Source organism: Empidonax traillii, unplaced genomic scaffold, assembly GCF_003031625.1.
Source record: "Empidonax traillii isolate 1590-97213 ecotype Southwest subspecies unplaced genomic scaffold, ASM303162v1 scaffold1094:size393979, whole genome shotgun sequence".
NCBI lineage: Eukaryota > Metazoa > Chordata > Aves > Passeriformes > Tyrannidae > Empidonax > Empidonax traillii.
In genome coordinates this window covers 305,032-330,910 of record NW_020956287.1, presented here as the reverse complement: position 1 = coordinate 330,910, position 25,879 = coordinate 305,032, and the positions used below count along the sequence as shown (strand labels likewise).

Here is a 25,879-nt window from a genome sequence, read left to right as displayed (position 1 = left end):
TAGAATCGAACATCTCAGTGAACACTTTATACTGGATTCTAGTCCAGGTTGTCTTGTCTAGTGTATTTTTTTATATTTTAATGAAAGTGGTATAAGTCAGCACAGCTGCAGTGAAGTGTGCCTAGAAAAGGAAATGAATATAAATACCACAGATAGTTTCTGTCAGGTGTTATTTGCCTAAAGATGTAATAAATTAAGAAATGCCAAATTTTAATTAACCAATAGAATCTCCCATCTGCCTTGGAGATAGAAGATGGAGTAGATGATTTTTTCAGGTCTGTTTATTTGTTATTTATTTATAAACAGTGTGGGCGCTTTCTTTCATCCACACCCCCTTGTGAGTAGCAGGGAAAGATCCTGTTAGAACTGCCCAGACCTCTGGCAGCCTAACTTAAAATCCTGCTTTCTCTTTTCTTTGCTTTATCTGCAGGATTATTAAAATCCCAGACTGTCCTGAAACACTTTGCTTTCAGATCCGGGGAGCAGCACCACCGTATGTTCATGCTGTAGGAAGAGGTAAGGAGAAAGTCTGGGGTACAGTTAGGCTGGAGTACAGCTGAATATATGTACATGTGTATAGAAAGAGTGGATGTGTGTGTGTATATATATATAAATATTAAGACAGAGGCAGGTTTCATTGTCCAGCTTGTTCCATACTGACAACCTTGGTGACCACAGTGACAGGAACCCCTGTCGAGGGGAACAATCACACCCATGGAACCACAGAACAACCAAAGCTACAGTTCCTGCCTCAGGGTGCTCAGCACCTAAATGCTTTCTGGGACAGCGATATCATTCCTACCAACTGAGTGGAGGGTTTCTGATCCCATCAACACAAAGCAAGGAATAATTTATTTCTACAGTGGAAGAAACTTGGATACTGCAATCCACAGTATCGTGGAAAGACTCTTAAGAAAGCATTATCACTCGAGCTCTTGCAAACTAGAAATGTGCTTGCTCAGTGACCCCTACCATTGCTTCTTCTGAGACTGCCAAGGTCCAGCTTTACAGCCACAGGGAATAAAAACACAAAACTGAGGTGGCTGAGGAAAAAGTGAGGGGTTAATGCTGTCTATTGCTTCCTCAATATTTTTGCCTGTAGTCAGCCACAGTTTGGGTCCCTGGGTTTTGAAGTGAAAGCCTAATCCTAACCTAACCTTAACCCTGCTGCAGGATCAGCAGGTTGGGAGACAGGTGGTAACATGATCTGGACATCACAAAGTAATACTTGGAGACTGCTTCTCCCTTTACTTTGGCTTGTACTGCTACAAAGTACCAATGTAAGATAGAGGCAAACTGCTTTCCTTCATCCTTTAAAAGGAGAAAACACAGTTTGACAGAGATACTTAGTTCTTCTGTACCTGAAATGTTAACTGAGCTACAAACAAAGCCCAGCTTTAATTTTTATTCTCAGCAGATGCAGAAAATGTGGCCTTTCAGACATACACCACTTCCTTCCTTCCTTCCAAACAAACACGTGTCTCCAGATGAGTGCAGTGAGTGCACAGGTAGCACCCACAGATGGTGTTCCCAGGGGCACACATTTATTGCACCCTTTCATAACAGCACTTATAACCACTTTTTTCACAGTCTAGAGGGCAAGCTGGAAGTGCCAGCTAGGAAGATTCTCCTTTTTTTCAGGATTTTTCTCCAGCAAAAGACAAATTGCATTTAAAAAAGTGCTTTAAAGAATTGATCATCTTAATTGTAGATTTCTAGGAGCTGAGTTTGGGTATGAGTCTTGTTCATGTGAGTTTGGAATAAATCCATTGAAGCTGGTTGTTGCCCTCTAGACTTACTGTAGCTTTAAGTACATCAGTCTTTCTCTGTGCCACGTTGTGCAACGTGCAAGTGTTCTGTACCTTTCAAGTGCAAGAAGCTGGAACAAATATAACAGTTTACATTTAAGCAAGGCCTCAGCTAATGTAATCATAAGGCTAAAGGAGAACCATATAAGAATCCCAAACTATTTCCCACAGGGATTTTGATTTCTAGTATGAATGCATTTAGGTCTGGGAGGTCTCTCTTTCTCCCAGCACTACTGACAACATGAAGGATAAACACAAAGCTCTCAGAATTAGGACTTATTAGCAAAGGCAGGACAGCATTCACCCGGCTCTTCTTATTCCTTTCAGCCAGAAACCCTTTGCAGACTTGCCAGTGTTCTCTTCCATATGCAGATGGCATTTCTGTCTAACTTCTCTGCTGTTGTTTTTCAGGGTCTGAGGCTGCAGCTGTAGGCCTTCATCCAGGGCAGTGTATACTGAAAGTTAATGGGAATAATGCAACACATGGAAATTATACGGAAGTTCTGGAGCATTTCACAGCCTACAGGACCAGACAACAGGAAGCACTGGTATGAACTCAAAACCTCAAAGGAAGTACATTAATTCCTGCCCTTCTTCTGCCCTCCCCTTCTCCTGTGCTTTTAGGCTCACTAAATATTCAGAAAAAGAACATCTACGTGTTTCTTTTGACTCATTTCCTCCCTCCCCAGGGTTCTGCTATCACTGAGGGACCTGGTTGCAGTTGCCTAGAGTTACAAAACACCTACAAATAATATGAAAGCAAATTCATGCACTGGATGCACACTGCACACTGGAAGTTGTTAACTACTGCCAACGCTAGAAGTTCACCCAGATATCCATCTAGGTTTTATGTTCTCTAAAGTTCAGAGAAAAGCTGGGGGAATGCTTACATGTCAGCCAGCTTAGAAGATAGAGAATTGATAGCTAGATTCACTTTTGTAGTCTAAATATCTGGAGATTGGGCATTTTTAGTGAGGTCATAGCTAAAGCCTGTGTTTCTTGCAAGGGGTTGTACCAGTGGGTGTACAGAACACATGAAGATGCTGAAGAGGACAGAGTTCAGCAAGCAGCAGCCCCTGCATATGTGAATGGCAGCCACCCTGGCTCCACCAAAGACCACCCTGCACTAGAAGGAGATGCAGAATTGGATCCTCTTCAGAACAGCCCCCAGGAATCAGGTAAAGATTCTCACGGTGGAAGGAGACCTAGAGCAATCCAGAGGCTTCCAAAAGGGAAACAGTAGTAGAAATATAAGGTGTAATTGTTACTGTAGGATATCTCTTGTCTTAGTAAAGGTTTGTAGTAAAATGAGGTCTGCCAGAGGAAGTACTCATATGCTGCCATTTATTCAGGGGAAGATACACATAGAAATCGTGCCCCTGTGACTCTGTTCTTTACAAGAGAGCCAGTTTCAGGAATGAAGAGGCTCAGCATTTTTAGAATCCTTTGGTAGCCCCTGCAAACCAGGAATTTGTGGGCAGTAGCTGGTGGGGAGGGAAGGCCTGCAAGTAGCTCCACCTAGAATAATCTATGTTTTCTGTTATTTTAGATTAGAGATTAAGATGTTAAATTGCTTTGATCTGGAGCAAGTTTTCAAGACATGCTACCACTATGTCAGCAGAAGGTATTTCCTCCAATTTACAAAAGCGTAACTCATAAAAAACAGCTTTACTTCTATGTTGAGAGCTGTTTCAGGGAAGTAGATGTTAGGGGAGAATACTGAAATGAGATTTAATCCAAAGGACTGAGCCTGGAGTCTCTGAACGCCACTGGCAACTCCTCCAGGAACAGATGCACACCTGTGGATCCCATCTAAGGTCTGGTGAACCTGGTAATCCAGTGGTCCCGCAGTGCAGCTCCTTGGTGGAATAGCTGGAGCCCTGGTAGAGGCATGTGAGCAATTCTCTGGCAAACCTCAATCTGAATGTAGCTTGAGTTGGTTCCCTAGTGACAACAGCATTGCTGTGTGTAAAAAAAAAAGTTATCTCCTCACCCCATCCCTGCCCTGGTATCTCAGTCTTCCAGAGGGTCATTGCAAACAACAGGACTCAGAGGTTAACAGACTTTACTTCCTTTTGAAAGCTTCTGCTCGTGTCTGAACAGAACTAGCAGCAGTGTGCTGACGTAGATGTGTGCTTGCACATGTGGAAGAATGGGGATTGGAGCATGTTGTTTATATAAACTTCTCTCACTGTCTCCATTAGTGGCCAAGAGCAAATGTCTCCCTCAGGATATTCTCCAGTCTCTGGCAGTGCGTAGTTCAGATATTCCTTGAGCCAAAGGTTGTGTCTTTGCACTGAATAATTCTCTCTAATGACTTATCTCTGTTCCAGTCCAGACACCACAGACCATCAGCTCTCCACTGGTCCCTGGGGAAGAAACCCCTCTGATCAGCCTGACTGTGGATAACACCCACCTGGAGCACGGGGTGGTGTACGAATATGTCAGCAGTGCAGGAATCAAATCCTTTGTCCTGGAGAAAATTGTGGAACCAAAAGGTTGCTTCAATCTCACTGCAAAGGTACCAGAAAACTTACATGGCAGGTTCATTCCTAACCAGAGTGGGAAGCCAGTGATACGGCTTATTATTGGCTGCTGTGGGCCTGGCTCTTTGGATGAGGTCACACGTGGTCTTCTCAGCCCTGCTGGGAGTTCTGTTCATTAGAATGCACCGAGTTACAGCAGCTCCTTTGGTATGAGCAAGTCAGCAAATGCTTCCAGGACTTCAGGTGTTGAGGCAGAGGGAGGGGAGCCCCTGGCTGTGGGAATTCTCCCTTTTATCTGCCTGGTAACGTAGTCTCTGTTGAGTCTTAAGATTGATCTTTTCAGGCAGGCATTTGCTTTGCCTTGGAAGAAAATCAAGCAGCTTCTTCCCACCTAATATGCTGGAGAGGTTGCAAAAGGAATCGAGTAGAATTGCTGCTATCAGAAGGCAGCAGAGCACTGAGTGTCCTGGTCATCCCTGAAAAATGAACTCATAGTAAATCTTTCTGTCATATCTCAGTAACTTTATTGTTGTGTCCCAGGAAAGTAGGCCAGAGCAGGTAACTTGGGCAGTGCACAGTGGATATTTTGATCCACTTCCATTACTCTGACATTTTTTGAAGCTTGTTTTGTGACTCAGGGCATCAGACATGATAGTGGTTCTCAGGCAGTCATAGAGGCAGCTGTATTCAACCACGGGGCTTTGCCCCTCACTCAGTGGAAGAAAACTGTGTTTTCCCTCACTTTCGAGTCTCATATCATTGACACCCTGTCCTTTTGTTTAGATTTTAGAGGCCTTTGCTGCAGAGGACAATCACTTCATAAAGAATTGCAAGAGACTGATATCCCTGAGCAGTGCTGTGGCCACCATGCCCCAGTATGAATTCCGGCAGATCTGTGACACTAAGCTGGAAAGCATCAGCAGGAGGATCACGAGCTACCAAGAGGTACAACAACACTAGTTATGGGGGAAGTCTCAAGACAATTCTTCATTGTGATAAGTGAGTCTTGGTGTTCTGTATTAATGAATCCAAGCAGCTTCCGAGGTGGTGTCCTGGAGGCATGGAAACAGCTCTGCAAGTTACTGAAGTTGCAAGCTTTGAGTAAATCAGTCCTTTCTGCTTGTCAGAGCTGTGGGTTATAACATATTACTGCAGGTTCATTGCCACAACATTAATGAATAAATATGGCAGCAGAATGATCCATGTCTTACTGAACATGAAGCTAAGTACAGTGTATAATAGTGTCAGCAAAGTAGGTGTGCTTTTTTTGTGCAGTTACCTGAGCTCTTTGAAAAGGGTGCGCTAGAAAGTGTGGCTAATTGCTTTCATTTGTTGTTTTATGAGCTTCTTCTTGAATGTGCTATTCTACCTGCAGCAGAAACCTGGATTTCTGGAATGGGAAGCAGGAAGAGAAAACGATTGTCTGTATTGCATCATAATTTTTTGAAAATGAAGTAGCGCACACCTGCTTTATTTCTTCCAGTTTGCAGATGAACTGAAAACAAAGGTGAGCCCAGCCTTCAAACAAGCCATCATGGAAGCACATTCCCTGAGCAGCATGGATTTCTGCCCCACCAACTGCCACATTAACCTCATGGAGGTGTCCTACCCCAAGAACACTACCTCAGCAGGGAGGTCGTTCAGCATTCGCATCGGACGGAAACCTTCTATTATCGGCCTTGATCCAGAGCAAGGTGATAATTAACTTTCAAATCGTAATGATTTTTATCTGCCTAAAAAATTGTGATTTTCCACTGCTTGGCAAGGTCAAAATAAGTTCCAGGGAAACACAGACTTGCCAGTACCTTTTTTTCCCTCTTTAACATTGTGTAGTAACATGACAGCCTCCTTCTGTTGTGACACAGCGATGCCTTTGAGCACAGAGAGGCTTCAGGTCAGATGTTTTTGCTGGCTAAGCAGTGTGGGCATCTCACAGTAATCCAGGGTCCTGGGGCACTGTTGCCCTTGCTGGAGGCGACTTCCTGACTAAAAGTGACCCGGAATGCCAGTGCTGTGAGGAGAGGCTGCACTCGGGGGGCTGCAGGAGTCAGTCGCTTGGAGTGCTGGTTTCTCTTGCCATTGCTAAACAAATTCCGTGCATTGGAGCTGAAAGTCTGACTGTGTCAGGGGTTCTATTTTCTGTCCTTCAGCCTGGTTAGTTGGGTTCCAGCATTTCTTTATCATGATCTCACCTGATGTGCTTCTGTTTCGTTGACCTGTGAAGGTCAGAGTGTGGGAATGTTTGGAAGAGGGAAGTGTAAACTAATCAATCTTTTGAACATTGGCACTGACTATTCAAACTGAGGTCAATAAAGATGCTTGGAGGTATTAAATGTTAAACCCTATAGTATTTTTAATGTGAGGTAAAGCACAGCACTGTGAGGGCTGCTATGGGGAAAGGAGCACCATCTCAGCCAGACCCAATACAGGCGGTTAGCAAAGCACCACACCAGAACTGTCAGCATTTCTAAGTGAAAAAAAATTCACTTGTCTTCTGTAAGGACATAATCCTGTTTCCTTATGTATGTGTGTGAGTGTAAATGTTTGTAGAGGTGGAGTAATAACACAGACTCCTGAGAGTCCAAATTCATTAACTTTCAGCAAATGCTTTTAAATTCTCTCCATGTTGTCTGTATGAGTATATGTGTGGGCAGTTCCTGTCTTCAATAATTTAACCTTTTCCTGAACTGTAGTAAATTCAAAACATCTAGTTGGCATGCCAGGGAAAAAAAAAAACAACTCTTTTTCTCCAAATGTTTTTGTCATAGAATGTAATTATATAAAATAGTTCTGTGAAATTTTAGTTTTTCCTGTTAGAATTCCACCAGTACTAAACTAACATCACTGGGCTGGGGTGGGGAAAGTCATGAGAGCCACTCTAACCAGATCCTTTGATGTTTAGTAGGTACCTTAAATCCAGTCTCATATACTCAACATTGCATCACCACTATGGCTGCACCATCCTGGAGATGTCTGACCCCAGAAGATGGAGATCCTGAGGGTAGCTTTGGCCAGCAGAATGGAGGAACAACTCAGGAAGAAAGGGGACTCAGTTTTCTGCTCAAACAGGAAGATTGGGAGATGCAGGACTCATACTTGCAACTTTTTAACAAACTTGACATCGCAGTGAAGGAAATGAAGCAATATGTCATTCAGATAAATAAGTGAGTACAGAATCCTGTGTGCACTGGAGAGAGAAATTCTGATAACAGTGAGGCATTAACCTCAGAAAACACAGCCCCAGCTGTCAGCCTCTTTCCTCACCTGTTCACTCCTGCCTTTGCATGATGATCCTTGTGGGTCCCTTCCAGCTCCAAATATTCTGTGACAGCCCCTTGCTGGCTGGGTCAAATCTACTCCCATGAACATCCACTAGTTTATGTATTATTGTTCTTTGCTCCTAAAAATCTACCTGAATCTACCACCGTTTTACTTACAATATATTCCAAACTAAGAATATATTTGTTGTTAAGAGCAGTTTTGGAATCCATCTAGGCATTGAGATTTTGTCTCATGAAGCAGACTAAGCAAAACTTGTGATTTCAGGCGCGTTTCTCTGTGGCATCTGTGATTTCCTTTCCTCTTTTTGTCTTTCTTTCTCTGTCTCTCAACGTGGATCTCCTGGTAGCAGTAATGAAAGACTGAGCAGTGTGTCTGTGTATTGTGCACAACAGGCAGGGTTTTGGTAGCAGGGGCTGCAGGGGTGACCTGTGTGGGATGAGGCTGCAGGGTGCCCGAAGCCCATCCCAGCCACTTCCAGGGATCCCAGTGATGATCAGAACTGTTCATCATCATGCACTGTCCTGGTCTGACCCCAGCCAGCACCTCAGTGCCCTCCAGCGGGACTGGGGAGAGAGTCAGGAGAGTCGAAGAGAGAAAACTCATGGGTGGAGGTGAAGATGGTTTAGTAGGTGAAGCAAAAGCCCTGCACATGAGCAAATCAAACCCAGGAATTCATTCCCTGCTTCCCATGGGCAGCAGGTGTTCAGCACCTCCAGGAGAGCAGGGCCTCCTGTGGGAATAGGACCTTTTGGGAAAGGAGATTCCCAGGAATCTCCTGAGGTTTAGCAAGACTGAGTGGAAGGTCCTGCATGTGGGCTGGGGCAAGCCAGGGTGGGGAATGAAGGAATTGAGAGCAGCCCTGCCAGGGAGGATTGGGGGTGCTGGTGGATGAGAGGCTGGACAGAAAGCCAGTGATCCTGGGCTGATCCCACAGTGTGGGGATGGGGGGATTCTGCCCCTCTGCCCAGCTCAGGTGAGACCCCCCTGCAGAGCTGCCTCCAGCTCTGGGGCCCAGCACAGGAAGGACATGGAGCTGCTGGAGTGAGTCCAGAGGAGGCCACAGAGATGATCAGAGGGCTGGAGCAGCTCTGCTGGGAGGAAAGGCTGAGAGGATTGGGACTGTTCAGCCTGGAGAAGAGAAGGCTCCGGGGTGACCTAAGTGCAGCCTTCCAGTACCTGAAGGGAGCCAAGAAGAAAGATGAAGAGAGACTGTTTACAAGGGCCTGGAGTAACAGGGCAAGGGGGAATGGGTGACAGAGAAGGTTTGGATCAGTAGGAAGTAGTCTGTGTAGTCTCTCTAAACTTCTCTCAGGGTTGCTTGTGATTTCATGAAGCTGAATTAGCCTTGGTCACCATCCTTCGTTCATGAGACTGAGAGCTGTGTGTTCTACTTCTGCAGACTTCTGTCCACCATAACAGAACCTACAGAAGGTGGTGCCTGTGAGCCACCATCTGCTGAGGAGACATCTCCACCTTCCCTGGGAACAGAGGAGAGTGATCCTGACAAAGCTGAGCATGGTGGAATCAAGAAGGTCTGTTTCAAAGTTTCTGAGGAGGACCAGGAAGACTCTGGACATGACACAATGAGTTACAGAGACTCCTACAGGTTAGTGTGAAGATTGTACCACTTTTAACTTACTTAATAAAGTGTTTTAAAGTTCTAATTCATGGATCCAACAACCAGGTTGTTTTCCAGCCAGTCCATTATCTACTATTCACTTAGTAAAGTATTGACTATCATTACATTTATTATCATGGTGACGTAGACAACAAAAAACTTCCCCCAAAACAATGCCAAATTACTAAAGCTTCTAGAAAACTGAATAAAATTAAATAAATAGATCTAATGTGACTTTCCCTTTCTATATCTTATAGCTAGAAACTACAGAAGCCCAGCAGAATTTGCAGGCTGCTTGGTCTTGTAATAGCTTTTGTTGTAAGGGGGTGTTTCCATTTGGTTCTGTAACTGATTTTCCCAAAAGTCTAAGACACAAAAACAGAAACAGACATTGAGTTTTTTATTTTTAATGGACCTTTGAAACCACAAGTGCAAATGTTTATTCAGGTGTCTCAAAATCTTGCTTTGGGGGCATGATTGACTGCTGGTTCTCCAGGAATATTTGCTACCAAAAGAAATCTCACATACTCCAAATCTGTGTGTTTTGGGAGGAAACATTTGGAAACTGCTGAAGAAACAGTGGAATAACAAGTTGTAGGCATGTCTGACCACTGCAGTTTAACATCATTACCAGGCCATTTTTACATCTGTAGTAAGGCCCTAGAGCTGGGAGGATCCCAGGGATCTGAATGAATGCTGGGTCTTTGAGAATTCCCTGCTGCAGTCCTGGGGCTTTACTTGCTGTTGCTGGGCATTGGTACCAATAACAATAATTCCATCCATGCAGGGCTGCAGATCTGGCAGAAGGGGAACAGTTTGTGTTGGAAGGGGTCTTTGGAGCCCCCACTGTCCCATCTCTTGCTCAGGACAGGGACAAGAAGATTGGTTGCTCGGGGTCTTGTCCAGTTCAGTATTGATTGTCTCAAAGGACAGCAAGTGCAAAGTCAGTAAAGACAGAGAACGAGCACTTCAGTGCTGAGATCTGGGACATCTCTTTGTTGTGTGAGATTTCAATCTGCACATGAGCTCTGAAGCTTTTGGAGTGAAATGTGTTGTATTTCTTTCACTGTTAGTAGGAATCCCTGTTTAGTTTAAATCTCTGTGATTGAGGTTAATCTATTCTGGGTAATAAAGTGACAGCACAAACAGTCTCTGTGGGTTTGTCACTTGTTCCAAAATCCTACACATAATATAAGATGAGAAACATTATTCTGTCTTATCTTTATTAGACAGAGGCAGAGAATTAAGCATATATTACAGATAATAGTTACTCAAGGGGGAATAAAGTGTGTTTTAGTGGGTTTTGATTTGAAAAACTATCGAGCAGCTACAAAACCAAGCAAATTAGAGATAAGAAAATACCTTGTTTGCGTTAGTCATGCTGCTTTCAGTGGGATCATTTGGAGTGTAATTCATAAGGGTTTGTACAGCAGAGTAATTGCCATAAGTATTAATCTTCTTGAGAAAAAACAGATCCCTTTGATACTAGATTTAACAAAGGACCCCAATTAGGGTTCTTTCAGTTGCTCTTACATTTTTCCTTTCATGTCAGTCTAAAATAAAATCAGAGGAAGAGACAGTTTGAAGCATTTTGTAAGCTTTGTTTTGAGCTTCTACCATTAAAATCTCTGTCATTTCACTGGAAGGGGAGAGCCTGAGATCCACAGCCTTTTCGATTACTTTTATTAAATTAGAGTTAGTGTAAAGTGAACTTTAAAGAGAGGAGATCCACAGTAGAATTTTGCAGGTGTGCGTAGCCAAGATGAAGTGACTGTCGTGACTCCTCCGTTTCCTGAGGCAGTTTTAGGATCTGCAGTGCCTGATTCTCCAGTGGTATAGATTCCTTAAATTTGCTCTCCCGTCTCAGTACCTCTGCTACTGCATCCTCTCAGTGTGCTGGATTTGGATGCTGCAATACCCTGAGAATTTGTAACAACTGTTTAGTGGAGATCCAGTCTCACGGATTTTAGTTATTTGTCCCCTACTGGATGCCCTCAGAGCAGGTTTCCTGGGGTCACCCAGCTGAGGGTTCAGGGGCCCTTTGCATTATGTGCAGATCCAGGGGGATGATCTGGGCACTCAGTGGGTGCTACAACCAGGAAAAGCCAGCCTGGGGCAGCCCAGCCCCAGAGGCCTTGCTGAGGGCTGTTCTGTGTGTCACTGGTGTGCCATTTGCACACGTGGAACAGAATTAGACTGGGGAGGGGGCAGTGCTAATGAAGCCAGAATGCTGCTGTGCCAGGGGCTGGGTGTAGGGACAGCTTTTGTTCATCCCCTCTTTGCTTTGCTTTGTAGTGAATGTAACAGCAACCGGGACTCGGTGCTGTCCTACACCAGCGTGAGGAGCAACAGCTCCTACCTGGGCAGTGACGAGATGGGCTCAGGTGAGTGTGTGCAGGGACACATCAGATGGGATGGGATGGGATGGGATGGGATGGGGTGGGATGGGATGGGATGGGATGGGGTGGGATGGGATCAGATCAGGTGAGGGTGTGCAGGGACACATCAGCTGGGCAGGGATGATGGAACCAGGTGAATGTGTGCACAGGGCACAAGAGTCCTTCTCATGCTGGACCCTTCAGCACAGCTGGTAAGTCCTTGCTGATTATAAGCGCTTGCATATTTAAGTTGCAAATGTGGTTTCTTCAAAACTAGTAACAAGAACATAAAGGTAGAGATTTGCCTTTTTGTAATAAACCACAGTAAATCTGGAAGGTGGGAGAGGTATGAGGCAGGGATAAGTTTCTTTAGTTATTGGGCACTTCCATTATATGAAAATAATGAAAAAAATATTTTGATCTAAGAGCTGGAGATAAAGCAGCGATCATTGTTCACCCACCACTGTGAAGGTGTGCCCATGTCATCTGTGACCTCATCACAGGTTATGTTTGAAAGTTAAAAACTTTTCATCTCTCCTTTGTTAGGAGATGAACTTCCTAATGACATGAGGATTCCTTTAGACAAACAAGACAAACTTCATGGCTGTCTGGAACACCTTTTTAACCAGGTGTGTAAAGTGTTATTCTGAATTGCTTTCTCTATCAGTGTCAGTGCAAGAAATTTGAAGTACTAAACAGTGTTATCATATTTCGAGGAGGGCAAACTATCAAGATTTTGGGGTACTGTGAAAGCGAGTATATTATGGGATGGTTTGAGGAATCACTTTTGTCCACGTTCCAGTTGCCTCATGTGATTTAAGCAAGGCTGACCTGCCTTATCTAAGGCATGAGACTAAGGGGAAAAAACACTTTCATGGAAAAAGTCCTCCTGCTATTTGTCAGTTGTTCCAAAATACAAATAGTGTAATGGTTTGGGCATTTCCCCACACGAGCTCTGTTCTGATTTTCTGCTGCAAGTCTTATGTACACTGATGGATAATCAATTGTAGGTTGATGCAATCAATGCACTTCTAAAAGGACCAGGAATAACTAAAGCCTTTGAAGAAACCAAGCACTTTCCAATGGACCACAGTTTGCAAGGTAAAGAAGTGGGTTGATTGTGTTTATTAATGTGATTTCCAAGCCCTCAGAGCTTACTGTGGCTGCACATGTGTTATCTGGCCACAGAGTTCCTTAGCTCTGCAGTCTGCCCAGTCATGCATTACTGGCAGGTACCACTGAAATTTTCTGATCACTGAAATTTTGCATCTTTAAGATGTTGTTTTCATGGGAATTGCTCCTGGACACAAAGAGCACTGTTTTGTTACGTGCTGCTGAATCCTCGCAGCTCTCTCACAATTCTCCAAATCCCCCCTTTGATGTGAACATATCTGCAAAGGTACAAAGTAGGGATAGGTCAGATACAAGGTGAATGAGTGCTCTGATAAGCTGAGGAGGGGCTGACCTTTGTAGATCTGAGGCACCAAAAGGTTCTGCCCAAGTTTGCTTAATGACTTACTCTGCTTTTCTTCAGATGGGAAACTGCCAGGGTAAACTCATCCTCACATGACACTTATTTTGAAAACTGATTCCCATAGAGAGCAAACAGATGATACCATGTTTTCTTTTTCCTCAGGGACCGTGATGAGACTTTGGGTTTAGTGGTTTGGGGATTCAGGATGTGGTTTCTTGTCTCCCTGTAATCCACAGGACTTTATTTTCTGAACATTTGCTGCATTTCCTTTCCCACTTGAAATCTGAAATGTTTCCTACTATTCCTGCTGTACCTCGGGTGCTGTAGTCCCACTCCAGCTCCTGACAGTTACAGTGGCAAGCCCTAGAACTAGAGGGGCATTCCTGCTTTTTTTTCCTGACTCCAGGAATAACTCATGTGAAGTTCTGTTACATGAACTCATCTCTACAAACACATTCACATTTGTGTTGAGTGTTAGTCTTTCCATGCACTATTGGAGTGAAGTGCAGAAATAACAGACACTTCCTTTGTTTTATTCTACTTAAACAGTTTCATTATTAATTAATTAGCCTGAGACAGTCTTTTATTTAACTGATGATTCCTCTCTCATCACACTGAGGAACAGACAAGCCCCGCTTACACTCAGCTGGAATCCTGCCCCACAGTGTCTGTTTAATAGCTACCACAGACACCTTTTGGTGATGGATGGACATTGGAATGCTCTCCTGTTCCTGTCTTGGAGCAGTTACTTGGCACAGGTTTTCTCTGTTTCTCTGCTTATGCATTTTATCCCCAACCATGGGGTGTTTGGCTTAGCTACATCTCTAAGTCATGGAGAGTAAATTTTCTACTCTATAATTAAATGATTAGCTTCCATCAGGTGAAAGAAAGCAGAATATTTCAGAATTTCTCATCAGTATTGTAGGATGTGACAGCTGCAGCCAAACAGTTGATGTGATTCTGCACAGCCAGAGACTCCAGATCTACCTGACAGCTGAAACAGAGAGGGGTTCTGTGTCTGAGGAGGGGCAGAGCTCCCTGCTCTGTGCAGGTCCCACAGGCCCACAGTCCTGAAAGCAATGCAGGGACACTGCTGCTACTGGGAGTGTGGGAATACTCTTTTCCCTCTGTAATGGTTCTATTTAAGAAGCCTTTTTAATTCACAATTACTGCTATTGATACTGTGCCTCTGCTTTCCTCTATATTTACATTATAACTCCTAAGCCTCTCTCAGCTCTGGAGCATTTCCTCAAGGTCTGACACACTCCATGTTTTCTAGAATTTAAGCAGAAGGAAGAAACCACGGTTAGGTGCCGGAATAACATTCAAGCCAGCATTCAGGAAGATCCATGGAACCTTCCAGTGCGCATCAGGAACCTTGTTGAGATCATACAGAAACATGTGGAAGGTCTGTAAATGAGGAAAAGTTTGTTATTGGCTTCAGGGAGAAAAGATCTTGGTCTAGTCAAGCCCAGCAGTTGATTTTATACTCTGATCTCAGTTTGTGATAAGGCTGTCCTGGGCTCTAGAGAGGAGCAGGTAGAGCGTTATGGTTTGCAGAGTCCTGGTGCTGGATGGTAAAATTGCACCTGTGCAGCAATTCCAAAGAACTTTCCCCCCCTTATTTTATTTCATCAGCCCATTCAGATTGATATCAAACTGATCCATCTCCCTGTGCTTTTTAAACCCTTTTAGAAAATGGGGAGAGAGATGCTTGGTATATTCCACAGTGAAATGAATGCTAATCAGATGCTGCAACATCCTAACCTACTGCAGTCTGGTTGAGCTGAGACAGGAGATGAAGCTGATGTTTACAGCCCAGGGCAAAGCACTGGACAGAAATCACTTCCTTAGGGATTCACCTGCAAGTTTCATGGAAGTTAACACAGAGCATGTAGCCAGGAAAATTCTCTGCTTTACACCTTGGGTTTTTCAGTCACGAGCGTGTCTGTGCGAGTGGGGACTCTCAGAGTAAAGAGACTGGGGGGGGATTGGGGGAATGGGGAGATGTTCACCAAACACACATGCCTTGCACTGTGTTGACTACAGCATTCCTTGTCTTCTTCACTGTTTTAGATGGGAAGAATCAGCTGCTTTTGGCCTTGTTAAAATGCACAGGTAAGGAGTTTTCATTTGTTGCAGAAGTTCCTGAGACAGTTTTATGTGCATTCACGTGCATAGACGAGGATGTGATGTGTTTCCTTAGCATTTAGGGTTTTTTTCCCTGGCATTTTGTGCTAACATTTCTCCTGCTCTGCATCTAGGCCAACCTTCCCATGGATCTGATGTCTCTTCTTCAGTTTACATGATTTCAGTTCACTGAAGCCTGCCTGTGTTACCTGGCTGGTTGCTGTTGTTTCAGAAGCACTATTTTAATTTTTACTGTCTTCATTTTTTCCTTTGCACAACCCTCCTTCCCAGACAGCCTTTACTGCTTCCTGCTGTGGTGAGAACATGCAGCAAAAATGAGATGTATTGCACAATTTTCTGTGAGACCATGGACTCTGTCATCTTTCCAAGCAGAGCAGGCGTGTGGGGAGTTAGGATTGTCTATCCTGAAATTACAGCCAGAAGCAAAAAAGGACCCTAAATGTGCAGGGAGCTCCTAAATACACTGGGGACATCAGGAACCTGTTACTATGCACCAACCACTGTGCTTGCAGAGCAAGGGACAGGTCTTTCTGAGGAGCCAATGCACAGTCTTTTTGTAATTGTAGCATCTATTTGGTGTCCGTTTGTTTGAAAATGAGGTAATAAATAACTGGAATATGCTGTCATTGTTTGACTATGCCAGACTTGATCTCTCAGATTTTCATAGAGTGAAGATGAGAGACTCTGAGTTACCTCAGAGTTACCAGAGTTTCTCTGAGTTACCTCAGCTCCTGCCAGGGCTGGTCCATGAGTCTGTCCAAAGCAGCCTGTGGATTCAGTCTAGTGACCATAAAGACTGTTTTTACTGGTAATGAAATGCAGATATAACAAGTCCCGAAGTGCCTTGTCTATGTGTGCCCCATCTCCTGCAGCATTTTCATGAACACCCTCTGGAAAGAAGGATGGTTACCCTTGAGCTGAGAACATGGCCCAGGGCCTGGACTGTATTAGTCAGTCTGTGTTCAGTGCTTATAAAAATAATCCAGACATTCAAAGCCTCTGGGTGATGTCTTCAGCCTCTTTCCCTGGGGAACTCTGCCTTGCCAAGGAGAGCCTGCTGGAGGAGCTGGGGGTGCCTGGGAAGGAGCTCTTCACTTATTCATGTGCCTCTTTGGCCTGCAATCCCCTTAAGTGTGACAAGGTTGCTTTGACCAGCATGTGGCTGCCTGGCAGGCACACTGGAAGCAAAGTTAATGCAGGGGAAATTCTCCCAGGAAACATAAACCAATTGGTACCATACAGATGGGCCCAGTTAATGCATTAAGCATATGGGAAGCCCACAAAATACAGATGGATGGAGGAAGATTAATCCTTAAGAGACCAGGAGAGAAGTAAGGACAGAGACCTTTCAATAATTCTTTTGCTTCTGTAAACATAAAAAGAAGGGAATCAGTCCAGATATGTCTGTATCTAAGGAGCTGCAGCTCTTTCTAGTCAGAAGAAGGAGCTTGCAGATGGCAGAGAGAGTAATAAACAGTTACTGGACTAGAAAATTTTGCAAGCTGCATTTGTGCCAGTTATGCTGTCCTCATCTCTCCAGCCAGGTGACACAGCAAGGAGAGGTTATTATCTGATCAGTCTGTGCAAAGCTACAGTAGAGGCCGAATGTCACGTGCCCCCAACACAAACTGCTTTGTTGGCTGTGAGATGAAAGGCAGGTATACTCATGACTTCTGTCTGCTTCTCTCCCCTTCTCTGGCAGATACTGAGCTACAGCTGAGACGTGATTCCATCTTCTCTCAGTCTCTTGTGGCTGCTATTTGCACCTTTTCAGAGCAGTTACTGGCTGCTCTCAACTATCGCTACAACAACAACGGGGAGTACGAGGAGAGCAGCAGAGATGCCAGCAGGAAGTGGCTGGAACAGATCGCAGCCACCGGAGTTCTGCTGCACTACCAGTCTCTTCTGTCCCCCACCGTGGTAAGATGAGCTGGGGCACCCTTGGGTCTGCTCACACTTGGCTGTGTGATTCTGTGCCACTCACAGCACATCCAGAGCTCCTTATTCTAGCATGTTCAGACTCTCACTATGGCAAACTCTGGAGATTCCTGCTGCTGGCAACCAAGCTCCCATATTCCTTATCCCATATCCCATCTCCCTCACAAACACTGGACCCATTGTCACACCACACCACCATAGGAACCAATCTGCCTTCACATTTGGAACAACTGCTGCATTTAGGGAGGTTTTAGCGCCTGGCTGTTGGTGACACGAGTGTCCCCTGCCATCCCCAAACAGGCAGGAAAGTTCAGAGGATTGCAGGAGTTGGGACAAATGGAGAGTCCATCTCTCAGGTCTGTGGTGCTGGGGTGTGAGGTGCCATGTCTAAGGACAGGAGCCACATTTGCATTGTTCGTCTGCACTTAATGAGCACATGAGCCACAGCTACAGGAGATCAGCTGCCATAACTGTAAAAATGTTAAGAAAAGGAGTATAAAAAAGACAAGTAGCTCTGACATTATAGAAAATGGATTTTTTTTTTTTTTTTAACTGTGGAAATACTGTAGATTGAGTGTGGGGTTTTTTTATAAAATACAATCCAAACTATCTGTGTATGTAACTGCTATTTCTGTGCATTGCATGCAGTATATAAATATTTATTTTGCAGTAACTGATCAGCTGTTCTTCACAAGTTTAGGTATCGAGTAAAGCTTAGAGAAAGAGATCCCAAGGGGTGGTTAACCTTGTATGAGTTAAGTTAGTAATTCCCTGGCTGGGATGGAGCTAATGGAAAGCTCTGCACTCTGCTCTAGGTCTCCTCAACCAAAGTATGCCCATAACAACACCTCCTTCCTGCTAGGTAGTAACCTATCTGTGTGTGTTTCCTTGCTGTACATGCAGAAGGAGGAGCACACCATGCTGGAAGACATCCAGGTCACTCTGGCTGAACTGGACAAAGTTGCCTTCTATTTCAAGCAGCTGGATGAAAGTCTCGTAGCAAGTGAGTATTCTCTGTTTCTTTGAAGCTCTGTTTTGCTTGTTGTATGTTTTATGGGTTAATATCCTCTATGATTATAATCTAAGAGACCGTGTCAGACCTGGAGAGCACCGAGCAGCCTCTCTGTTGGAGTCCCTCAGTTTGCACTGCAAACACAGAGCATAAACAGCAGCACTGACAGGGAGGGGTGGTGGTGCCTGTTCTGTGCTGTGTAGCTGTGGCCTGTGCCTTATCAGGGTGACTTTGTACTGGGGAGGTGTCCCAGATGATGAGCAGTTCCTGACAGATGTTTGTTATTCACCACTGTGCTGAATCCTCAGGTCTCCAGTGTCCCACCCTGCCAGCTCTCTCTTCATGTTTATTGGTTGAGATGCCATGAAACAACATGGGATTTTAATTATTAACCACTTTTACTGTATTTGCATCAAACATCAGGCTAAATCACACTAACTAATATCTTTTTACGTGTCGTATGTCAGAGCCTGCATTCTCTCCATAAAGGCTCTCCCTTATTCATCTTACGGTGGAGATGGGAAATGTCATTAGGTAATCCAACCAACTCCCTTAGCAGTGGTTTCACAATTCCCCTGCTGTGGTAAAGCAGTAAGTGTTCTATCTTTATTTCTCCAGATACTCATGTCTTCTACCACATTGAAGGAAGTCGTCAGGCCTTGAAGGTTATCTTTTATCTTGACAGCTACTACTTCTCCAAACTGCCTGCTCGCTTTCAGAACGGGGGAAGCTTGAAACTGCACACGGTGCTCTTTACAAAAGGTGTCTATAAAAAGCTTTCTTGAGAAAAAATAAGCTTAGCTGATGATTCTGAAAGGTTCAAAATAAAGAATGACCATGAAGCTCTTAAAAAAAAGTGCAGCTGTGACCTACAGACACATTTAGGAAGCAGGTGCTTCTATTTTAGGAAGACCTGGGGAGTACTGGCTAAGGCACAGTCACGAGAACAAGATATGCCTTTTTGGGGCTTTTTTATGCCTTCCTCTCATGGCCATAGAGACACTGGACTGGAGTACGTGGATAGTCTGATCTAGTGTGGGATCAGGAGATGTGCCCAGGCTGCAGGGAAGTGTTTTAAAAAGCAAACAGCACAACAGAATCATCTGGGCTGGAAATTGAGTTGATAAGCAAATATTCCCACTAAATACAATACAGGACATTTCTTTAAAGGGACCTTTAATGGGGGATAATTGCTGTTAAATAAAGGTGCTTTCTGTGAAGCTCACCTTTAGGAAACCACCACTGTACTCCCATACTGGAAAAGGCACTAAATTTATGCAGTAACAGAACTGGCCTTGACATGATTAAACAATGACAAAGAGTCATCTGCTGAGCAATGAGATGATACAGAAATAAATAAATGTATCAAAAAACCCACTAAAGAACATCAGTTTAGTAAACTGTTTCCTTCTTCAGCTCTAGAGAGTATGGAGGGGCAATCACAACCAGCTGGCTCATCCCTGGAAGAACTCCCACAGCAAATTAATGGTATTTCACTTGAGAAAGTGCAGCAATACTACAGGAAACTCAGGTATTTTGTGCTTCTGCTTTGCCTTAAAAGACACAGAAAATTTCAGAGCACTCTTTCCTAAAGGCCTTAGAATTTAATGAAAAAGAGGTTCCATTTGTGTGGGGGTTTTGTACAAATAGGATTTTTGGAGGTCCTCATTGTATGGTAAACTTTTTAATTTTCTTCCCATGGATAAGCTTGTTCAGGAGTGCACTGTACAGGATGAAATACCCATCAAATTTGACCTCAGAATTTTGTGCAGAACTAAAATTATTTTTTTAAATGGATATTTGGAATATTTTTAACTGCAATCACAATAGTTCAATAAGAAAGCAGATCCTTGAGTACAGGATTTTTAGAATAGCTTGCTTAGCTGTTTTATACAAGATGATACACACAGACATGCTTGAATTGCGACAAACCAACTAATTTAGTCCTTGCTGGCCTTTTTGCAGGACATTTTACCTAGAGAGATCAAACTTGCCCACTGATTCCAATACTACTGCAGTGAAGATTGACCAGGTATTGTTGCTGTGTTTATTTCTGCAATCAATTCTCTCACACAAATGTTATTTCAACATCTCTAAATCTCAGCTGTGGGATACCCATATGGCACATCTGTACAAACCCAAACAGCATTTAAAAATGTTCCCTACCCTGAAGGGGTGAATTTCTCTGGAGCTTGGCTGCAGTTCTTTTGTTGAGATGAAAACGTGCAGAACCAGCGTAGATGCAGCCCCCCTACCTTGGCACTGAGGAGGCTCTGGGTGACCCTGCCTGCCCCTTCCCAACACTGGCTGAAGCCAGACAGAACAGGCTCATTTTCCTCTCCCACAGATGCATGAAAATGAACAAATGATCCATTTGCAAGTTACACTTTGTTCACAGTTAAAGCAGCAGGAAAATGGTGCTGCCCAGCATCTCGTGTGCAGGCAGTCTGTCTAACAGGGCAGGGCACACATGTGGATACTGCAGGTAAGGCATGAAAATGCTGCTGCAGGGAACACAAAGCCAGAGACCACCCTTGCAATTGCTCTGGAGAGGATGTATGGGATCTGTGGAAACTGCAAAGAACTGCCCCAAGCCTAAGTAATTATATTTTGCCACTTCCAAAGTTCATTTATATTCTGATTAGTTGTTCCTGTGTGGCACGTGCTCTCATGTAGAATGTTGTGCTTAGATATAGAATAAAGGCTTGTAAATATAAGTGAGGGTGTGACTGTGCCACTGACTGTGTTTGTGTTGCTTTGTGCAGCTCATTCGCCCTATCAACGCAATGGATGAGCTCTGCAGGCTGATGAAGTCTTTCATCAGCACCAAAGCAGCTCAGTCAGGATGTTCCAGCAGTCCCACATCAGGAGCTGCCTTGCTGCCTGTGTCCTCTGAGCTCTGTTACCGCCTGGGGGCCTGTCAGATCACCATGTGTGGCACTGGGATGCAGAGGTGAGGGTTGAACCTGGGTGCTACTGCTGGGGTGAGAACTTCTATCCTTCCTACAGATTTGATTCCATTCGAAGCAAAATAAGGGAAATTTTAAGGGAATGTCATAAGGACCTAAATCTACTAACATATTTACTTCGGGGTAGGTTGTGACTTATATTTAATAGTGTTAATAATTAGTATTGACACACAAAAGTTTTTGTGTTTTGGTGCATCAGCCAATGCAACTGAGTGATCTGAGAGCACAGAACTCGCTGTCTTCAGTCACATACTGAAAATGCAGGAAGTTATTCAGATTGATTTCTAACACACTGTTCTTCCAGTGTCTCAAAAGTCAAGATGCATTTGTGAATCCCTTTAAATGAATCAGTGCAGAAGAGCAGTGACACACAGCCTTGTAGTAATGATGCTGAGACTCAAACAGCTGCAGTATTTAAGTGTAACAAGACTGGAAATGTAGGAGTGAGGTAATTTAATAGTTCTGTAGGTTAAAAAAAAACCTAAGCAAGTAAAGAGCTGACAGAGCAGGTAAGTGTCCTGTACATACATATTTATATTTTTTCAAACTGATCTGTGATCTATCTCATGTTCCCTCTGTCAGGAGTACCCTGAGTGTGTCCCTGGAACAAGCTGCCATCCTGGCCCGCAGCCACGGCCTCCTGCCCAAGTGCATCATGCAGGCCACAGACATCATGAGGAAGCAAGTGAGTATTTGGCTGTGGCTGCTGCACCCCCTGTCTTCCTCCCAGGGACATCGTGGCACAAACACCAGGTTATTTTGGTGGGCACTGTGTTTTGTGCACTCCAAACCCACAGAGCCAAACTTATGAATTTATTAACTTGCCAGTGTCTGAGCAGCTACACCTGTGTTTGACAGGAACAAATGAACTTTTGCATGTGTAGCCATTACAGCAGTTACAGTATATGCCTCAGTGTGCATTATTTAAAGTGTGTGCCTTGATGGATAGACTGTGCAGCATATTTAAGACAATTTCAGTACAGAAAAAAAACCAAGTCCCAACCGCAGTGTTAAATAGCAGAAATTCCCTAGTGCTAAGACAGCAGTGCTTGTAAAATGCTTTGGGACTAATTCCATCCTTTAAGTAAACACAGATGACTAATGTATCCACCCAATGGATTCCAAAGCTTCTAGAAGTACTTAATGGATTCTCAAATAGGAACCATACTCCCATTATAATATTTTCCCCTAAGGATCATCAGCTCTATCGATACTCTTAGTACCATAAATTCTCTGCTTCCACAGGGACCAAGGGTTGAAATCTCTGCCAAGAATCTGAAAGTGATGGACCAAATGCCACAGTGTGCACCTCGGTAGGTTATTATGTATTGTGCATTTTCTCTGAGTGCTGGTTTTATGCTTCTGGAACAATTGTGGAGTTCCTGTTATAACCAAAGATGGTCCTAGCAGCAATACTGGAGGAAAAAAAAGAAGAATCCTGTGCTTCTTTCTCCCTGTACTAAACTAAGTGCACTGTAGATTAATCAGCTTTGCTGCTTGCAATTTGTAGATCATCAGCTTCAAAGACCTTCTGCATTTTCTGAGTCAAACACAGCTGATCTTTTTTGGACTGTTGCTGTGAGTTGGCAGAGCTGGTCATTGACAGCCACGTGTGGAATGCTTAGAAAGAAAAACTCCTGAACAGCAAGTTTGAGTGCAGAGAGGCAAAGATAATCCATAAACTGATACTGCTGTGTGCTTACAAGAGCCTGATGGCTGAGTTCTGGCAGAGCAGGTTTGAGAGCAAGTGCTGCCAGTCAGAGGAACCCCCCAGTAATGCAGCCCTCAGGAGGGGCAGCTGCACAGGTTCTTTCTGGGTTTGTCTAGAAGGCAGCTTTGAAAAGCTCTGTACATTTGTGTATCCCACTGCACCTAAAGGGAGCTCGACATGTTCACCTCTCTCTGCAGGAAAAGAATAACTTTATTTTTAAGAAAAGTATCCCTGATCATTTTTTTCCAATTTCACCTCTCAGCAATGAGAAAAGAATTTTCTTTAATAAACCATAACACAGAATTTCCCCTCAATGGCAGTAACAAATCATCGTGGTTTAGATGCCAATATGTACAGGATCCATCTGTAAAAATATGAGACAACTTCTGATTTTGCTCATTAATGGCATTGTTTACATGAAGGCAAACCAGTAACTGCTATTCCAAAATGGAATAACACAGTGGTGTTGGCTCCTGGACCGTGGCCCCAGTGCCATCCATCAGATTTTGGCAGGGAGGTTATTTTGCCTTATTAACAGCTGTATGTTACTCTGGTTTCATTTTTATGACCATACCAGCATGTTACATCCAAAAAGAAATAGCTTTACAAACAAATCAGAAAATGATTTGTTTATGTTGAGTGTATTCTTTTGAATATACTCCAAATCACAATGATAAATTCCAGGACTATTTACTTATTTCAGGGTTATTTCAGGGCAATAAAGCTCGGATATGTGTGTTCCTACTGGGTTCCACCATCATAATGGGAAATAAAACTGAGCACTAAGTTAAAAGGAGATCTGGTGAATTAATATTAACTCTCAGGATTATATTTCCTAACACTGAGGTTTGTCAAACTCTCTAACAGCAGTTTGAAAGAGAAGTTATAAAAGACTTGGGTTTACTCAGATGAAAAGAAAACAGCCAAGAAAAAGCTACCACAAAGTCATACATGAATGACAAGTGCTTAGGTTTAACCACTGCTCTCAATTTGCTAATCTTGTGACTCAAAAAATTTCTCAGAAAATATGATTATTAAATTTAAAGTTTGTTCAACCACATCAACAAACAAATATGTTCTTTTATGTGCTTGGTATTCCAATTGAGGGGGAGCAAGGGGGAACTCTTTTCTCAGGAAAAATGCTGGACTGGGTTTAAAACCAAAGGAAGTGGGACCACTGAAGACCCAAAATTAAAGAGTGCTAGAAAGTCTCAATTAATGTTGTAAATGATGATTATAAATACCTCAGTTAACAAATCACCAGTGGCACTTCTAAATTTGCAATGATTAAGATTAAAAATAATGATATTCTTGATATGGCATTACCTCTAAAAATTGCAGAACGACAAAGGAGCTGCTGACTCCCATATACGATGGCAGTAACTTCGTTATTATCCTTGTGATCTTTAATTCCCTCTTCTTCCTCTGCCCCAAAGGCTCTATAGGTTGTGTCAGCCACCTACAGACGGGGATTTATAGAAGTGGGAGCCGCTGGTGGCAGCACCACGGGAGCAGCCCTGCCCAGGGACCCATGAACTGCCCCTGCCGGTGCTGCTGTGGCTGGGGGAGATGGACCTGCTGCCCCAGGCCCCAGGAACCTGCCTTTGAGCTCCTGCAGCACCTGCAGGATTCTGTGTTTCTTTGACTTCTTGAAGAAATTCTTGAAACCAACGCCCCGGGGCGGGGATGGACGTTCTGCCGTTTGCCAGGTGCCTGGAGAGGTGACCCCTGTTCTTCAGGAAAGTGCAGTTTTACTGGAGACTTGTTTGTGCTGCCACCTGAGAGTTGTGGACTTGGGGTTCTGGCTTGGTTCAGGAGGTGCTGGGGGACTCGTGTCTCTCTCCTGCACTGCCAGCAGGATTTTGGTCGGCGTCCTCGAGCAGTGGCTTCAGAAACACCACTTCTTCATGAACTGACCTGCACTTTTGAACAAAGAATAGCACAGTCTATGGTTTATTCAAATAATGAACATAAAGAATTTCTTCTGGAGTCATTTTCCACTTCAGCCCAGTGAGAGCCAATCTCTCTATGCTGCAGAGTATACATTCCATAATACTTCTTACCATTACTTCATTTTACTTACTGTAGCTTCCAGGTTTTTGATTAACTTTTTACTAATGCCCTATGATTATGTACTCTGGAATACAGTGCTAGGGAAGAAGAGAGACTGGGAGTGAAGGATTTTAAAGGAATCTTTACAAAGGAAAAAAATGCAGTCTTATAATCTGATTATTTGAACAGATGTAGTTTTTAAAACAGGTCAGAAGAACTATACTTATTTATGTGGAGTGGAATAATATGTGTTTTCGATCATGTTATTATATATACAAGATTTAAATAAAAATTATATTGTTTAAAATGGGACCAATATGCTGGCAGTTACACAGCTACTCCCAGTTTACTGAAAAAAATCTACATTATTTAAAATCTTTCAATATTTAAGTAGTCTTTAATACAGTTATTAAGATGTATTAGGGATGCTTTTAAGTTAAAAGAAAAAAAAGGAATCGTGTAAATAATGTACTTTATTTTTTTCTCATTTGAAAAGTTGTTCTCCATTCTGTCAGTATTACCCTAAGCACAGTGATTTTTTTTCCAAATTACTGGCTGAAACTAATCAAAACATGTCAGCAGTCTCAGGATAGAAATAATGTTCCTTTGGAGTGAGTGCCTTAACATGACCACCCCTCCCTGGCACAGCAGGTGTGCAGGAAACTCCCCATTGCTCCGATTCTCCGCAGCCTCCTTGGAACCAGCTCCCAGTCAGGAGGTGCAGGAGCGCTTTGCAGTGATGTATATTCTAGAAAATAAAGGCTTGGGGGGGTTAGTTTTGATGTTGTTTGGTTTTTAGTTGTCTTCATTTTATTTTAGTAACATCCAAACCAACTCAAAACCTAAAATTAGATGTTTTCATTTGGACGTGAAGGCCTCTAAAGTTTTTTCAATCCTCTCTTCAACACAAAATGGCTTATGACAATTTGGGGGATGCAGATTGTTCTGAACCTTGTTCCTTAATTTTTTAGTATTTTTTTTCACTCACAGACTAAAATAA

The 25,879-nt window shown here is 43.5% G+C and overlaps 1 protein-coding gene across 1 annotated transcript in view; it reads left to right on the top strand.

Moving 5' to 3' along the window:
* The window catches only part of PREX1 (phosphatidylinositol-3,4,5-trisphosphate dependent Rac exchange factor 1), an 82,248-nt gene extending 57,571 nt beyond the window's left edge, over window positions 1-24,677 (top strand). Inside the window, exons 19-40 of the mRNA XM_027904801.1 lie at window positions 431-516; window positions 2,220-2,356; window positions 2,815-2,986; window positions 4,142-4,329; window positions 5,078-5,239; window positions 5,778-5,988; window positions 7,200-7,458; window positions 8,976-9,182; window positions 11,490-11,578; window positions 12,119-12,201; window positions 12,583-12,673; window positions 14,326-14,454; window positions 15,123-15,164; window positions 16,900-17,117; window positions 18,039-18,138; window positions 18,766-18,909; window positions 19,564-19,678; window positions 20,113-20,179; window positions 20,913-21,100; window positions 21,699-21,801; window positions 22,362-22,429; window positions 24,264-24,677. Of these exons, the coding sequence (XP_027760602.1) occupies window positions 431-516; window positions 2,220-2,356; window positions 2,815-2,986; window positions 4,142-4,329; window positions 5,078-5,239; window positions 5,778-5,988; window positions 7,200-7,458; window positions 8,976-9,182; window positions 11,490-11,578; window positions 12,119-12,201; window positions 12,583-12,673; window positions 14,326-14,454; window positions 15,123-15,164; window positions 16,900-17,117; window positions 18,039-18,138; window positions 18,766-18,909; window positions 19,564-19,678; window positions 20,113-20,179; window positions 20,913-21,100; window positions 21,699-21,801; window positions 22,362-22,429; window positions 24,264-24,306 (2,902 nt within the window). The 3' untranslated portion in view covers window positions 24,307-24,677. The remainder of the gene's footprint in view (window positions 1-430; window positions 517-2,219; window positions 2,357-2,814; window positions 2,987-4,141; window positions 4,330-5,077; window positions 5,240-5,777; window positions 5,989-7,199; window positions 7,459-8,975; window positions 9,183-11,489; window positions 11,579-12,118; window positions 12,202-12,582; window positions 12,674-14,325; window positions 14,455-15,122; window positions 15,165-16,899; window positions 17,118-18,038; window positions 18,139-18,765; window positions 18,910-19,563; window positions 19,679-20,112; window positions 20,180-20,912; window positions 21,101-21,698; window positions 21,802-22,361; window positions 22,430-24,263) is intronic.
* Window positions 24,678-25,879: the final 1,202 nt, after the last annotated feature.